Source organism: Oncorhynchus kisutch, linkage group LG13, assembly GCF_002021735.2.
Source record: "Oncorhynchus kisutch isolate 150728-3 linkage group LG13, Okis_V2, whole genome shotgun sequence".
NCBI lineage: Eukaryota > Metazoa > Chordata > Actinopteri > Salmoniformes > Salmonidae > Oncorhynchus > Oncorhynchus kisutch.
In genome coordinates, this window is record NC_034186.2 from 50,333,058 (window position 1) to 50,351,033 (window position 17,976).

At 42.3% G+C, this 17,976-nt stretch overlaps 1 protein-coding gene across 2 annotated transcripts in view; it reads left to right on the forward strand.

Moving 5' to 3' along the window:
- The first annotated feature begins 2,294 nt into the window (after positions 1-2,294).
- Positions 2,295-17,976, forward strand: part of LOC109902225 (adenylate cyclase type 3) — a 33,900-nt gene continuing 18,218 nt past the window's right edge. For both annotated transcript variants that reach the window (XM_031786500.1, XM_031786501.1), the window contains exons 1-4: positions 2,295-2,926; positions 3,238-4,749; positions 6,060-6,209; positions 17,748-17,890. In XM_031786500.1, coding sequence (XP_031642360.1) covers positions 4,075-4,749; positions 6,060-6,209; positions 17,748-17,890 — 968 coding nt within the window. In that variant the 5' untranslated portion in view covers positions 2,295-2,926; positions 3,238-4,074. The remainder of the gene's footprint in view (positions 2,927-3,237; positions 4,750-6,059; positions 6,210-17,747; positions 17,891-17,976) is intronic.

Genomic DNA, 17,976 nt, shown 5'->3' on the forward strand with positions numbered 1-17,976 from the left:
TAAAAAACAACAACATTTGAACTAGCCCTAGATAGACCACACCCCGTCGTTTCCAATGGGCGAAAAGTAATCATAGTGGGCAGAACATGCAAGGTGGGCAGAGCCGAGCACGAGTTAGCGAAATCCTATTGGTGCGTTCTAGCCAACATTTGCATATTTCCGTTAGGTAACGTCTACTCTGTGGAGTGTGCGTGTGCAATAACTCCATTTGTTCTTGCGCTACCTAACAACGCATTTTTATACATGTATTTTTAACTTTGGCAAAGGGTAAAAGTCTACAAAACTTGGTCCACTCTGTTCATAACAGATTCTAGTTTGGGGAACAGAAAACTATTAAGATCAAAATCCCAAATCCATCTCACTCCATCTTCTCCCACTGCCAGCCACTGGGCTTCCTCTCATAACCATATTTGGTGGTGAGCGGAAATGCCAACCGGAGGCTTCAGATTTATATATCCGGTGAAACATATATCTCATTTTTCTGTGACACTGTATTGATTTAACTGTATTGTTGTTGTTTTTCTAAACACAATAAACATTTTGATAGCATTGCAAAACAAGAGACAAATATTTGCAAACAAATGTTTTACATAGATGTATTCTATTCTACATAGAGCTAAAACCTTCTGTAGATCATGGACAGCAGAAAAGATTTGCACAGGCCTATATTGGCCAAACAATGTATTGATAATAACACTTTCCTCATGCAAATAATATGTTTTTCTTTGTCCTCTGTGGCCAATGCCATAGAAAACAATATGCACATCTGATGTTCTATTCTGATTCTGCCCAACAGGGTCATTCAAATAGTTACAGTGTATTGGCTTAATCACATGAGAGGGATGATGAAAAAAATGGTCTCTCTAAAACAATAGTGATACTGAGAGCATGATTGTGATATTGTTATAGGACAATGTTCATTTATGAATCTAGAGAAAACCCTCACCTGATGAGAGACATGGTTAGACACAATAAACAGGATTCATTTGTCACTCCCTTCCCTTGCCCATTTCTACTGGGAAGAGATCATTCTGAAAACCAGACTTGTATAAATCCGCTTTAGCAAAGCAATCAATTGTTATGCCTCTGAATAAAATCATGACATTACATAATCATCTGTCAACTGTTAAAGGATGTACCCTAATCCATTGCCTCCCATAATCTGTGTCTAATTTTGCACACCATCTTCATCTGTCCTACCTCAGCCTTTGCTGGTGGTAAAGAGCACTGTTTAATAATTATTGTTGGCTGTTCTCTGGGGAAATCTGTCTCTCCACGGCAACATCAGTCTTGGGATCCAGCAATTAATGAATCACTTTTACAGAGTGTTACCTACAAGCCTCATCTATTTGAATGGGCTGCATCGAGGCACATATCCGTAGCGGTAGGTTAATTCTCCATTCTCAAAAATATGTCCACATGTGTTCTCGTGGTCTCTAACCTCTGCTTCCTTAACAAAATCCAAATTGATACATCATGCACTTAGAAAATGAAGCAAAAGTAAGATCAAGGGGTGTGTTTATGGGGGGGGGGGGGCATGGTGACAAGGGAGAGGACCTTGTGATATGGGGCATCAAACACCCCAGGCTATAGCGGAATGAATTTATGGGGAAGTAAGATTGTTCAATTTGGGCCTGAGAGGAAGGGAGGGAGTTGTTGATGAGTTTGTTTCCAGTAAAAAAAGGTCAATGGTCTGGGTATTGACCACACGTTCAATACAGGGTTTCAGTGGAATAATCAATACAGGTCTAATGACAGTGTCAACGAAAGAAGCCTGTCTCGGCAGGTTCGGCACAGCCAGTAGTGTTTCTGGGACACAAACAAATGACCAGACACAACAACCTGAACGCATCTAATAGTCAAAAAATAATAATGAACAACGACGCCATATGGTGCATGAACAGCCCTGGAGCACATAGACTAGACTCAGTTCCTGCTCCACACACACACTGTTTGGCATTTTACTGCACCCGCTATATGATTTTCTAAACTGTGTAAGTGACCGTTGACTTAAAATAGGGTGGGCGTGAGCAAAATAAACTGATGTTGTGTAATGGACTGCTGCTCATGTTTGGATTGTTCAAGCCGATGCGGGAACAGTTGTCGATAAGTACGCTATCAATTGTTCCCTCCCAAAGACTGGTTCAAGTGACATGCATATTTCTTTTACGGTGTTTGTTGGATCCAGGGGTAGGCCCAAACTTCGAATATTTTTTCCTTCTTTTTTAAAACCTTTATTTAACTGTAGAAGTTAATAATTTGGTGTGATAATGGTCAGAGTCTATTAGTGCACTCAGACATTGTGCTGGTATGGCTAGGAGGCGGGAAAACATTATGCGACCTTTAATGGCAATTAATCCATAATATGAAATCAAGTGTCATGTTAGTTCATCCAGTCATAATGAATAACGATATGCTATTTACATTTAGTTATCCTATTTGGAATTGTGTGTCCTAATTTCTGACTTTGTACATGGGAGGCAAGGGGGGTGATCTAAAGACTGGGACGGGCTTATCAGGGGTGAAAGTGAAGATCGAGGGCGAAAAAGCAGAGCTGTCCGTGTTTTCTGCAGAAGGCGAGAGTCCATTGTAGTCTATTACTCGTCGAGAGGGACATGTTCATGTTATTCTTATAACAAACACCCCAAACGCACTGTTTTGATTACAAGTGGCATCTAATCCTTAAAAGAGCGAGCACCACCTATAGGAGATCGAAAGTGGCTTTTTCGTGGCTCTGTAAGCGGATGCAACAATATGCGGATGGTTTTTACAGCATCTGGTACAAAATCTCTGTTCACATGCGGCATTTTAAAAGGGATAGATAGACAGGAGATGCCAAACGTCGAGTCACTGGAGAATGAAAACCTACATTGAAAGATCACGTTCATCTTTGGCCATCACCACATGTTAAATGGATACCGAATGGGTAAATAATGACGCTTATTATTTTCAGTCATTCGATCATTTAAGTGGGTATGACAATAGCAGTCCTCTAGCACCTTTTCGAAATAGAAATGTAGCCACGCGATTTAACCCTGAAATCACAGGCAACAAACTCATCAATATGTGTAATGAGGGCAAGAAATATGTAAATATGATGTCCTTATACTGTAGGCTGGAAAACCGTGTTGCTTAATAACACGGCAAAACATACTTAAGTATTTTAAATGGATAGTCTCGATGGTGTCATTTTGGACATCCATTTTACAAGTTCTAACGTTTTTGTCTTTTTCATAGAGCGCAACATGTAGCCGATTTCCTGTGTGCACTGTCAAATCAGAAGTCCCGCATAGTGCTCCGGGGTTATTATCAATTGAGGACAGAGGCACAGTTTTCTCAAGCTAAATATTGGAAGGGAACGAAAGACATTGCTCTCGGGATCAGTCTGTCAACTGCAAAGAAGAAACGAATCTAGGCCTCTTTTGCAAAACTTGCAAAGGCTGTCCATATTTCCCTGTAATTTTCTTATAAATCCCTGTTTTTCCCAACGTGGATTGCTAGTCAGGCGTTATCTCAGGTGGAGGGGCCACAATTCATGATCAAACAGCATCCCATATTCTTCACTTCTTTTGAGTTTTCACCATGGAAACCCCATGTGAACATTGGCGACGACCTTGATGCAATGAATATGGAGAGAAGGGTGGCAATGTAAACAAAGTTTTGTATTCGAAAAGAAACAAAGCTATATTATCGCCCCCACTTTATTCTTAGTGAATTTTCCATGGGCTCCTTTTGCCTTAGGCCTACATTTAGAGAACATTGGATTGGTGAATCAACTGACACTGTCAGAGGCGTGTAACTAACAAATATGTGAGCAAAGCTATTCCAAAGTGCAGATCCTGATAATCAAGACACTACGTGGGATTTAAAGGACATTCGTGACACCTCAGGGCAAAGGGTTCAGTTTACACGCAGGAGAATAAAAGGAAACCCGATGAGAGAGCACGATGTAGGCCTACGTTTGAACCTTACAACAGTACCTTGAGGAGTTTTACACCTGCAGAACTACAAACAGATTTCCACTTTTTTACGACGAGGTCACAGGAAGAATACAAAACGTAGTCATTATTCACGATGCCTCGCAACCGGGCCTTCTCAGAGCCGGAGTACTCAGCAGAGTATTCGGCGGACTGCTCTGTGACCCTACCATCGGACCCAGGCCATGCCGTGGGGCGCTCACACGAGGTAACGGTTCGCAGCCAAGGGTGCTGCCTCTGCCTCCCACGCTTCATGCGGCTCACCTTTGCACCCGAGTCTCTGGAGAACCTCTATCAGACCTATTTCCGGCGGCAGCGACACGAAACCCTACTGGTTCTGGTTGTGTTTGCTGCCCTGTTTGACAGCTACATCATTGTCATGTGCGCTGTGGTCTACACAGGCGAAAAGCTGGCCTCTGTGGTGGTGGCATCACTGGGCCTGGCATCAGACATCCTACTCTATGTGTTGTGCCGCTACGGCCTGCTACCCGACCGCATCTCGAGACGTGTGGTGCCCTACGCCCTGTGGGTGCTCATAGCGGCCCAGATCTTCTGCTACCTGGGCCTGAACTATGCCCGCTTCCACCAGGCCAGTGACACAGTGGGCTGGCAGGCATTCTTTAGCTTCTCCTTCTTCCTGACACTGCCCTTGCGGCTCACGCCCATTGTGCTGATCACATCCGTGTCGTGCGGGGTCCACACCCTAGTGCTGGGGGTCACCATTGCTCAGCAGCAGCAGGAGGATATCCAGGGGGCTGCCCTCGGGAGACAGGTGAGAGTGGGGATGGGGCTGAGGACACACCTTGGGTGGAGGATGAATTGCAGCGGGAGTGGGAGTGGGTGAGTTGTGATGGGGGTTGAAGTTGCAGGTAGAGTGGGAGACGGGTAAGAATGGGGGCTGAGGACACATGCAGGAGGAGAAGGAAGTTGCAGGTGGAGAGGGAGACGGGTGAGAGTGGTTCAGGAAACACCTGGGGTGGGTGGACACATAAGAGTTGGATGAAGTTGCAAGTGGAGTTGGAGACAGGCAGGTGTGTGTGTGGGGGGGGAGGCACGGTAGATAGTAGGGTGACAGGTAGAGAGATGTGAACATATCTTGTGAAGTAGCTCATAAAATAACTAGGAACAGTGCAACATGCTACACTTGCAACTCGAGGAATTATGAGCAATTACTAGGGTATATACAACAGATTTAATAATGTTAAAATGACAGTGCAGGTAAGTCATGCAAGCTTTCCTGATCACAACAACTGGTGTGTTGAAATAAATTCATCATGCAGAAGATTAGCCTCAAGTCTATGTACTATTTATGTCACATTATGCCCTGTAATTGTCTTACAGCATCTACAATGAGTAGGTGTTACTGATGAGTCTGCAAATAGGCTGACGCTATCAAATGTTTCAGTGACAGAGCAGAGGCTGGGGTCTCAGTATCTCCTACCAACTAAAAGAGTCTTAGGTAGAATTATCAATGGCAATAAAAAAGCCTCTGTGGTTTTGTCATTTGTCTATATTTGTTATTTTAAAGGTCATTCTCTTGTTTGACATCAATACTGTTCTCAAATGGTCCACAGTTTTTGGTTCTCAGTATGCTCATGTCTTTATCATAATGTCACATTAATCCAATGAGAGGCAGGCAGCCCAATAAAATACCAACCACCCTATCAGAGCTTCAAGATGAGCGAATCAAAATATTATTCAATCAAAACAGTGCAGTATACAAACTTTGTTTGAAATTGAACTCATCAGTAGCCACCTCACTGCAACCTATAAGAGTTTGGTAATGGTTTATTTAGAGTGCTGGTTTCTTTTTTCCTGTCTGCCACATTCATGGCTGCAGCAATTCAGTAAGATACCACTAGCCTAGATCATGATAAGTCTACACTTGGCTCCTCCCCACAGCGTTCAGAGTGTGTCCTTATGTCAAATCAAATTTGTATTTGTCACATGCTTCGTAAACGACAGGTGTAGACTAACAGTGAAAGGCTACTGTGCGTGCCTGTTTGTGTGTTTGTTATAGTGCAGGTGGTGTGTGCATGTCGTGTGTAAATGTGTGTGTCTAATGACTCTGGCGTTCTCCAGCTGCTGGCCAACATAGTGATCTATGTGTGTGCCATCACTGTGGGCGTCATGTCCTACTACATGGCAGACCGGAAACACCGCAAGGCCTTCCTGGAAGCACGGCAGTCCCTGGAGGTCAAACTCAATCTGGAGGAACAGAGCCAGCAACAGGTGAGACTGACAGACTGAGACAGGGAGGAAGTGTTGGTAAAAACATATGGCGGGAGGACAGAGGGGCATATACAATATAGGGCAGGAGACAACATGTGCAGAGAGAGAAAAGTGACAGAGGTTGGTAGGTTTGAGTGGTGGGTTAGAGAGTGGGGGGCAATAAGGATCATGTGGCAGTGCCAGAGTAGTGCCCTGGTTTGAATGTATGTGATTCTGATTCAGGCCTGTTTTATTTATGTTGAAGCCAAAGGGAATTTAAACCAAATTCTTAGTATCTATAGCTCCATATTGATCTACGGTTACAGTACACGTACACTAAGCTAATTACGTGTGTGTGTGTGTGTATGTGTGCTTGTGCATATTTTGTCTGTTTGAGTTAGCACTGTGTCAGCAGTCATTTCCCCTCCCTCCCCGTCTCACAGCTGTGGCCATTGGGCATTCTTGATTGCTACTATTTATGGAACAGACGGTCACTGCTATATAGAGCTCAGAAAGAGAGAGAGCGCTGAGAGGAAAGGGGTGATTATGGAAGTGAGGGAGAGAGAGGGAGGGAGAGAGAGACTCTCCCAGAATACTAATGGAGAAGCATGGGCTGCCGGGATACAAGGGCCGCCAGCCAATCAAGGAGCATCCGGTCGCTGCAGGTTACTATGGCGACCGGCCTCCTGAGACGATGTCCGCAGTAATCACTCTGCTGACTCGCTTGCCCATTTTTTTTGTCTCTCTCCGTCAGGTTTTGATAAGAATGTAGAAAAACCCTGCCACGTTATTTGTTTTCCTCCCTCCACGTGTGTGTGAACTCAAGGCTTTTGTTTGCCTGATGCGTTTGTGTTTTCCAATGTTTATGTTTCTGGTCGTGGGTCATCAAGGGTGGAATCTGTTCAGATGGACTTATGAGTGATAGTTTTAGGCCAATCAGATTTGTGTATAGGGACAGTGCTTTTAACAGGGAGAAAAGTTATAGGTCTATATGTCTATGTACTGTGTAATATGTGATTATATATCATGTTTGTCCGTTGGATGTTTATTATTTTATCAGGGAGTCATACTGAGACCAAGGTCTCTTTTACAGATAAGCCCTGCATTACAGATATAACAGAAAATACACACATCAAAATGCAAGCAGAAAGAAACACGGTTGTAAAATACAAACACATTCATCAGTAATAAGCCTTTGTCAGGTTAAAAAATAGTAAATAAGGTTCTCAATCAGCTTACTGAATTCCCCTAGAGGCACCCAGATATCAAATGTAAGAACATTTTGAAGATTATTCCATAAATAAGGTGCAATGAAACTAAAAGCTGATTTACCTAACTCAGTAGCAACCAAAGGATTTTCCAGAGTTAGCCATCCCTGAGACAGAGTGTGGTAACTCGTATGTCTAAAGTTTAGTAAAGAAGTTAGGTACAGTGGGACGTTTTGTAAAAGGGATTTCTAAATAAAAACATAGCAATGTATCAACCTACGTGACATCAGAGGGCCAACCAATTGTCTGTCGGACCCCAGTAAGACAAGCTGTCGCTAATGGGGATACTAATAAATCAAAAGAATGCAGTGACTACGAGTACAAACATTTTAGCCCGTATTAAAGCGCAGTGCACTATGTTAAACTGCACCTAACAGCTTTAAAGAAGTGGCAGCTGACTTCATATAGATGATGTCGCCATAGTCTAGGACCGATAGGAACGTCGACTGAATAATCTACTTTCTACTAGAGGGGCTGGACTTATTTCTATAGATGTTATGAGAATTTTGTTCTCAATGTTCATAAACTGAACTTCACTTAAAATACTCTGTCTATTACTAAGAATTTGTAAGGTTCTTATTAAAATGAAATACAGAGGCCAGTTTACAACAGTCAGTAAGGTTTATTTACCAGAGCGCTCCTGTACATATACAAAGACCTTCCTTTTATAACTTTCTCTTACCCTACACACATACATACACACCAACATAGGGATTTTCTCATGAGTTTCACCACAGTTTATTACCACTCAGCTGACAGTTTCAGTCTCCCCCAGATACGAGACCTCTGGAGGGGCTCTCCCTGTCCTATCTTATCTTCCCCAGAGTTACACCCGGGTCAGTTCAAACATAGGTTAATGCTTCTCTTCGTTCTCTTTCGACACACACATACATTCCTTTCTTATGTTAAATGTATACATCATTTAGTCATTATTCATAAAAATCATAACAATAGAAGACCATTTTTATTATCCGCTTCATAACTCATCAATATGCTTTTTAAAAGACAGCTTTAAATCTAACCAGATATTTGTAAGCAGGGACACAATCAATATGGACACTATCCAAATGACATGCTTCAATCATCAGAGTTATTTCTATGTGGTCTAGAGAACAGTTTTGCCTGCATGCAATACTAATTCCATGGTCAATAAAGTTTTTCTGTAATACAATGAAGGAAGACTGTAGTTCAGATAGAGCCTGCTCAACCGTGGGAGCAATAGCATACACAACAGTATCATTGGCATACAAGTGCAGTTTCTTCTTAAAAAAAAAAAAACATGTCGATATTGTTAATGTTAAAAAGCACAGGACCAGAATCGACCCCTGTAGGACACCTTTCGTAATATCCAGGAAACCTTATTTAACACCATCAGTAGATATACACATTGAGTTTTATCTGTCAATACATTTTAAAACTAGTTACATGCAATCTGGTCTAGGTCAATTGAGGAAAGACTCTGAATTAGCCATGAGTGATCAAAAGTATCTAAAGCCTTTTATCCATACAGTTAACTACATCATTTATAACTAGGGATCCAGCAGAGATAGTGCTGTGAGCTGGTCTAAAACCCGACTGATGTACATTTAGAATACATTTTAAAAATAAGAAAGATCTTATCTGAGAATTAATCAAAGATTCTAAGGCAAGAAAGTTTAGAAATAGGGTGATTTAATCATTTAGATCACAAGGGTCTGCACGTTTGTGAAGGGGGAGTACATGGGCCGCCTTCCAAACCTTGGGGATAGTACCAGATATAATAGTCAGGTAAAAAATATGGGTTATTGATTCAGTAATCAGTGGGGCAGAGAGCTGCAGCAAGAATGGATCAAGAATATCAGCCCCAGTGGATTTTTTTTACCAGTCTTAAACAAGGCATTTAGCACATCACATATAGTAAATTGTTGAAATAAAAACAAAGATTCACTAGAAGTTGATGGGTTAACCATCGAGGCTGGCAGAGGAAGAGCAGTTGATTAACTTACCAGGGTCAATTTAACCACAATTTCTGGCAAATAAAAAGCCTGCCTGGATAAAATTAACCAGGTGAAATTGTGTCACTTCTCTTGCGTTCATTGCACGCAGAGTCAGGGTATATACAACAGTTTGGGCCGCCTGGCTCATTGCAAACTAATTTGCCAGAATTTGGTGTAATTATGACATAACACTGCCGGGGCGGCAGTGTAGCCTAGTGGTTAGAGCATTGGACTACTAACCGAAAGGTTGCAAGTTCAAATCCCTGAGCTGACAAGGTACAAAATCTGTCGTTCTGCCCTTGAACAGGCAGTTAACCCACTGTTCCTAGGCCGTCATTGAAAATAAGAATTTGTTCTTAACTGACTTGCCTAGTAAAATAAAGGTAAAAAAAAAAAAAAAAAACATTGAAGGTTGTGCAATGTAACAGCAATATTTAGACTTAGGGATGCCATCCGTTAGATAAAATAGGGAACGGTTCCGTATTTCACTGAAAGAATAAACGTTTTGTTTTTGAAATTATAGTTTCTGGATTCGACTATATTAATGACCTAAGACTCGTATTTCTGTGTGTTATTATGTTATAATTAAGTCTATGATTTGATAGAGCAGTCTGACTGAGCGATGGTAGGCACCAGCAGGCTCGTAAGCATTCATTCAAACAGCACTTTCGTGCGTTTTGCCAGCAGCTCTTCGATGTGCTTCAAGCATTGCGCTCTTTATGACTTTAAGCCTATCAATTCCCGAGATGAGGCTTGTGTAACCGATGTGAAATGGCTAGCTAGTTAGCGGGGTGCGCGCTAATAGCGTTTCAAACGTCACTCGCTCTGAGACTTGGAGTAGTTGTTCCCCTTGCACTGCATGGGTAACGCTGCTTTGAGGGTGGCTGTTGTCGATGTGTTCCTGGTTCGAGCCCAGATAGCGGCGAGGAGAGGGATGGAAGCTATACTGTTACACTGGCAATAATAAAGTGCCTATAAGAACATCCAATAGTCAAAGGTATATGAAATACAAATGGTATAGAGAGAAATAGTCCTATAATTCCTATAATAACTACAACCTAAAACTTCTTACCTGGGAATATTGAAGTCTCATGTTAAAAGGAACCACCAACTTTCATATGTTCTCATGTTCTGAGCAAGGAACTTAAATGTTAGCTTTCTTACATGGCACATATTGCACTTTTACTTTCTTCTCCAACACTTTGTTTTTGCATTATTTAAACCAAATTGAACATGTTTCATTATTTATTTGAGGCTAAATTGATTTTATTAATATATTATATTAAGTTAAAATAAGTTTTTATTCAGTATTGTTGTAATTGTCATTATTACAAATAAATAAATAAAAAAATCGGCCGATTAATCGGTATCGGCTTTTTTTGGTCCTCCAATAATCGGTATCAGCATTGAAAAATCATAATCGGTCAACCTCTAGCTCAGATAGCTCTGAAGATCTAACCCTTGGTTTTCTGTCTTTGACTCTGAATTGTTTAAAAGGGGCTTATTTATATGCCAGAGGAATTACATATGGAGGATACATTTTCTAGAGCCAACTCTGGGTCAGGAATACAGGAGACAGTGGCTAAATCAGAGTAGAACCACGTAAAGGATTGGTATTTTGCAGTTTCGTATCTCTAATACATACCATGGGATGTGATTTTTAACATGTACAATGCATTTGGAAAGTATTCAAACACTTGACTTTTTCCTAATTTTGTTACACTACAGCCTTATTCTAAAATTGATTCAACAATTTAATCAATTTTAGAATAAGGCTGTAGCGCAACAAAATTCTCATGAATCTACACACAATACCCCATAATGACAAACCAAAAACAGTTGGTTTTTTTGTGGAAATTTTGAAAAAATGTAAACGGAAATATCACATTTACATAAGTATTCAGACCCTTTACTCAGTACTTTGTTGAAGCACCTTTGGCAGCGATTACAGCCTCGAGTCTTCTCAGGTATGAAGCTACAAGCTTGGCTCACCTATATGTAGGGAATTTCTCCCATTCTTCTCTGCAGATCCTCTCAAGCTCTGTCAGGTTGGATGGGGAGCGTTGCTGCACGGCTATTTTCAGGTCTCTCCTAGAGCTATTTCGGTGACTGTACTACCGCCACACCTGCGGTCATGAAGGCAGTCAAATTCCACATGGCCATTTAGTCACGGTAATTAGGCTTCTCCAAGCTCAGATGCTGCTGCTGGTCATTAGTAGCCTACAAAACTTGCTAACTGCCTAGTACTCAGCACTGTATTGTCCCGCTAATCACTCTGACATCAATGCAAAAGTATTTGAAAATCTAATCAAACACTTCATGAGAGCCCATGAGCTCATGTTGCGTAACGTTTCAATAGGCTATGCAATTGTGCAAGAAAACAGAGTGATGGCCTCTACTAAAAAGAGGGGGCTCACATCAGCTTTCTATAGACTAGGCCTACTATTTATTTCTCAACTTTCCTAATATTGCGCACATTGCTTATATTTACAACAGGAGCATAGCCTACCTAGCTGGCATGAAAACAAACCACCGGGAAAAGCGTCCTCCATTCACTATTTAAGTGCATAGGTGACATGTAAATTTTACCGCTGCCCTTGTTTTGAAACAGGTAAATGATAATGGTCCATTCTAAATCAAAACCAATTTCACACATATATTATTTAGTATATGTAAATACAATATTAGCTTATCACTTGTGAATGATATATTATCAATTCTGAATGATGCCCAGCATAAGAAAACAGTCTTTTTTTGCTACTTTTTAAAATCATTGTCGTACACCTCATGTAGCCTAGCCCACGGGCCTATATGTTTTAATAATGTTTGTATCACAGGTAAAGTGGCCAAATAACTTCTTAAAATTAAACATATTAATCCGCTTTACAAGGGGTGTAGAGCCTAACTGGCATACGTAAGCAGCGTGTGAGTTTCAAGTTTGGGGAAGATAATATTCACCATAAAAATGCAGCTTTATAAAAAAGCATTACATGTATAATTGCATTTGCATTCGCTTTTGATAATGGTGTTTTCCGCTAATAGAACATTCACACTTATAGCCTACTACCATGTGTGCTTTGCTGCACTTATAATGTGAAGAAATACCCTAATAGTTTATCAACATTTTAAGCTAAGCATTCTGATCTGTTGCGTCAGCCACATTGTGTCAAAAAGTTTTTTTGTATTCTTTTGGGATCTATCACATCCCACAACTGTCCCAGACTATGTTTGGAATATGTATTACTCACACAGAATAGAATAGGTAGACTTTTGTACTATGGGGGATAGTACACTGCTCAAAAAAATAAAGGGAACACTTAAACACAATGTAAATCACAATCACACTTCTGTGGAATCAAACTGTCCACTTAGGAAGCAACACTGATTGACAATACATTTCACATGCTGTTGTGCAAATGGAATAGACAACAGGTGGAAATTATAGGCAATTAGCAAGACACCCCCAATAAAGGAGTGGTTCTGCAGGTGGTGACCACAGACCACTTCTCAGTTCCTATGCTTCCTGGCTGATGTTTTGGTCACTTTTGAATGCTGGCGGTGCTTTCACTCTAGCGGTAGCATGAGACGGAGTCTACAACCCACACAGGTGGCTCAGGTAGTGCAGCTCATCCAAGATGGCACATCAATGCGAGCTGTGGCAAGAAGGTTTGCTGTGTCTTGTCAGCGTAGTGTCCAGAGCATGGAGGCGCTACCAGGAGACAGGCCAGTACATCAGGAGATGTGGAGGAGGCCGTAGGAGGGCAACAACCCAGCAGCAGGACCGCTACCTCCGCATTTGTGCAAGGAGGAGCAGGAGGAGCACTGCCAGAGCCCTGCAAAATGACCTCCAGCAGGCCACAAATGTGCATGTGTCTGCTCAAACGGTCAGAAACAGACTCCATGAGGGTGGTATGAGGGCCCGACATCCACAGGTGGGGGTTGTGCTTACAGCCCAACACCGTGCAGGACGTTTGGCATTTGCCAGAGAACACCAAGATTGGCAAATTCACCACTGGCGCCCTTTGCTCTTCACAGATGAAAGCAGGTTCACACTGAGCACATGTGACAGACGTGACAGAGTCTGGAGACGCAGTGGAGAATGTTCTGCTGCCTGCAACATCCTCCAGCATGACCGGTTTGGCGGTGGGTCAGTCATGGTGTGGGGTGGCATTTCTTTGGGGTTCCTCCTAATGCAAGACAATGCTAGACCTCATGTGGCTGGAGTGTGTCAGCAGTTCCTGCAAGAGGAAGGCATTGATGCTATGGACTGGCCTGCCCGTTCCCCAGACCTGAATCCAATTGAGCACATCTGGGACATCATATCTCGCTCCATCCACCAACAGACTGCTGCACCACAGACTGTCCAGGAGTCGGCGGATGCTTTAGTCCAGGTCTGGGAGGAGATCCCTCAGGAGACCATCCACCACCTCATCAGGAGCATGCCCAGGCGTTGTAGGGATGTCATACAGGCACGTGGAGGCCATCGCACTACTGAGCCTCATTTTGACTTGTTTTAAGGACATTACATCAAAGTTGGATCAGCCTGTAGTGTGGTTATCCACTTTAATTTTGAGTGTGACTCCAAATCCAGACCTCCATGGGTTGATAAATTTGATTTCCATTGATAATTTTTGTGTGATTTTGTTGTCAGCACATTCAACTATGTAAAGAAAAAAGTATTTAATAAGAATATTTCATTCATTCAGATCTAGGATGTGTTATTTTAGTGTTCCCTTAATTTTTTTGAGCAGTGTAGATTGACATAGGCTAGTGCTTTTGCTGTTCGTTATGCCTACTTATCTTGTTGGCTGACGAAAAGTAAATTTGAACAGTTCTTCCAATATCTTCAATATGCACCTAGGAATTGGATAAGGACGCAAGCAGTTGTGTCCGAAATGTGTCTGTCTTCACTTGTAGCCTGTGAGAAAGACCCGATCACGTGATGGCGCATGCAGTACTCCATCACAACGGCCACTGGGCGCAAAAGGCCTGGATTTTTTTAGGGTGCATTACGGCCACACAGGATGCTGCTGTGAAATTCTAGGCATTATCAAGTGCTTATCAAATTGTGAATTAGTGACTGATGTAGTGTGTACAGCCTGCACAATAAACAAAGCAGAGCTCATGCCTTTCAAGCAACCTTTTTCAAATCATCATTAGAGTTGCATCATGCAGCATTACAATGTAAACTCTGCAAAAATAGAAACGTCCTCTCACTGTCAACTGTGTTTACTTTCAGCAAACTTAAAATGTGTAAATATGTGTATGAACACAACAACTAAGACATAAACTGAACAAGGTCCACAGTCATGTGACTAACATAAATAGAATGTGTCCCTGAACAAAGGGAGTGTCAAAATCAAAAGTAACAGTAAGTATCTGGTGTGGCCACTAGCTACATTAAGTCCTGCAGTGCATCTCCTCCTCATGAACTGCACCAGATTAGCCAGTTCTTGCTGTGAGATGTTATCCCACTCTTCCACCAAGGCACCTGCAAGTTCCCGGACATTTCTGGGGGGAATGGCCCTAGCCCTCACCCTCCTATCCAACAGGTCCCAGACGTGCTCAGTTGGATTGAGATCTGGGCTCTTCGCTGGCCATGGCAGAACACTGACATTCCTGTCTTGCAGGAAATCACACACAGAATATGCAGAATGGCTGGTGGCATTGTCATGCTGGAGGGTCATCGATCCAGCTCCAGAGTACAGGCCTCGGTGTAACGCTCATTCCTTCGACGATAAAAATGAATCTGACCATCACCCCTGATGAGACAAAACAGCGAAACTCATCAGTGAAGAGCACTTCTTGCCAGTCCTGTCTGGTCCAGCGACGATGGGTTTGTGCCCATAGGCGACGTAGTTGCCGGTGATGTCTGGTGAGGACCTGCCTTACAACAGGCCTACAAGCCCTCAGTCCAGCCTCTCTCAGCCTAATGCGGACAGTCTGAGCACTGATGGATTGTACATTCCTGGTGTAACTCTGGCAGTTGTTGTTGCCATCCTGTACCTGTATCCCACAGATGTGATGTTTGGATGTACCGAACCTGTCCAGGTGTTGTTACACGTGGTCTGCCACTGCGAGGATGATCAGTTGTCCATCCTGTCTCCCTGTAGTGCTGTCTTAGGCGTCTCACAGTACGGACATTGCAATTTATTGCACCGGCCACATCTGCAGTCCTCATGCCTCCTTGCAGCATGCCTAAGGCATGTTCACGCAGATGAACAGGGACCCTGGGCATCTTTCTTTTGGTGTTATTCAGAATTAGTAGAAAGGCCTACGTTTTCATAACTGTGACCTTCATTTCCTACCCTCTGTAAGCTGTTAGTGTCTTAACGACCCTTCCACAGGTGCATGTTCATTAATTGTTTAAGGTTAATTGAACAAGCACGGAAAACAGTTTTTAAACCCTCTTCAATGAAGATCTGTGAAGTTAATTCGTAAAAATCCAAATATCTTTGAAAGACTGGGTCCTGAAAAAGGAACATTTCTTATTTTTTGCAGAGTTTATTAACAAACAAAACATATAGCCCAACGTTTGTAGAACAACTAAAGTTACAATATTAACTCTAAATTAAGCATATAGGAGTACCTATTTCTTTGATAACCGCACATCACAGAAGAGCCGCGTCCGCACTCCCTCAAATCATTTGGAGAAAATATCCTTTCTATTTTATTCAGCTTTGTTCAATTGTATTCTTTATACTATAAAATAATGCCTTGGAAGTCAAAGCAAATCTTGTCTGCTGAATGAACTAGTGTAGCCCACAGCCATTTGGCATAGCCAGATCAGGACCTAACATAAGGAAAACTCAGAGTATGCTCTTCTGTTATTCTGAAATTTACTACATTTTCTAAAATAGATCATGGATTTATTGTGAAGGTGGGGTCGTTGTCCTGTTGGAAGGTGAAGCTTCACCCCAGTCTGAGGTCCTGAGTGCTCTCGAGCAGGGTTTCATCAAGAATCTCTCTGCGCTTTGCTCCGTTCATCTTTCCCTTGATCCTGACTAGTCTCCCAGTCCCTGCCGCTTTTAAATTTCCCCACTGCATGATGATTCCACCACCTTGCTTCACCGTTGGGAGAGTGGCAGGTTTCCTCCAGATGCGACGATTGGCATTCAGGCCAAAGAGTTCAAACTTGGTTTCATCAGACCAGATAATCTTGTTTCTCATGGTCTGAGAGTCCTTTAGGTGCCTTTCGTCAAACTCCAAGTGGGCTGTCATGTGACTTTTTACTGAAGAGTGGCTTCCGTCTGGCCACCCTCCCATAAAGGCCTGATTGGTGGAGTGCTGCAGAAATGGTTGTCCTTCTGGAAGGTTTTCCCATCTCCACATAGGAGCTTTAGAGCTCTGTCAGAGTGACAGTCTGGTTCTTGGTTACCTGCCTGACCAAGGCCCTTCTCCCCTGATTGTTCAGTTTGTAGCCAGCTCAAGGTAGTCTTGGTGGTTTCAAACTTCTTCCATTTAATAATGATGGAGGTCACTGTGTTCTTGGGGACCTTCAATGCTGCAGAAATGTTTTGGTACCCTTCCCCAGATCTGTGTTTCGAGACAATCCTGTCTCGGAGCTCTACGGACAATTCCTTTGACCTCATGGCTTGGTTTTTGCTCTGACATGCACTGTCAGCTGTGGGACCTTATATAGACAGGTTTGTGCCTTTCCAAATCATGTCTAATCAATTGAATTTACCACAGGTGCACTCCAATCAAGTTGTAGAAACATCTTAAGGATGATCATTGGTAACAGGATGCACCTGATCTCAATTTCGAGTCTCATAACAATGGGTCTGAGTACTTATGTAAATAAGGTATTTCTGGTTTTTATTTTTAATACATTTGCAAAAATGTAAAAGAATTAATTTAAAAAACTGTTTTAGCTCTGTCATTATGGGGTATTGTGTGTAAATTGATGAGGGGAAACAGTTATTTTTTAAATCTATTTTAGAATAAGGCTGTAATTGAACAAAATGTTGAAAAAGTCAAGGGGTCTGAATACTTTCCAAATGCACTGTATGTACTGTTTGAGCACATCTATTGGTTGAAGGGTGATAGAAGTAGATATAAATGGAAGTGGAGGCTTTGGGATGGCAACGGACAGTTTCCTTTGGACAGTTTTCAACTGACGGTTTCCTTTGTTATAGAAAGTGGTTTGATCAGGTCACTGAATCTTTTCTGATTCTGATTGAGTCATTGATTCATTCTGCTGCCAATCACACACAATGAAGTGCCTTTATTGTAAGCTGTGCCTGCGTCTATTGAGGCTCTTTAGAGTCTCCTCATATCGACTGAAACCTCACCACTCTCCCTGTCATCCACAGGAGCGTCTCTTGCTGTCCATCCTGCCCAAGCATATAGCAGACGAGATGTTACAGGACATGAAGAAGAAAGAAGCCAGTCAGACTGGACAGAAGGAGATGCAGCAGTTCAACACCATGTACATGTATCGCCACGAAAACGTCAGGTAAGACTATAAATGGCTAGGAGAACATAACTTATAGAGTATACTAAGTTATATAACACAGAGGCAGGATGACGTGATGACTGCAT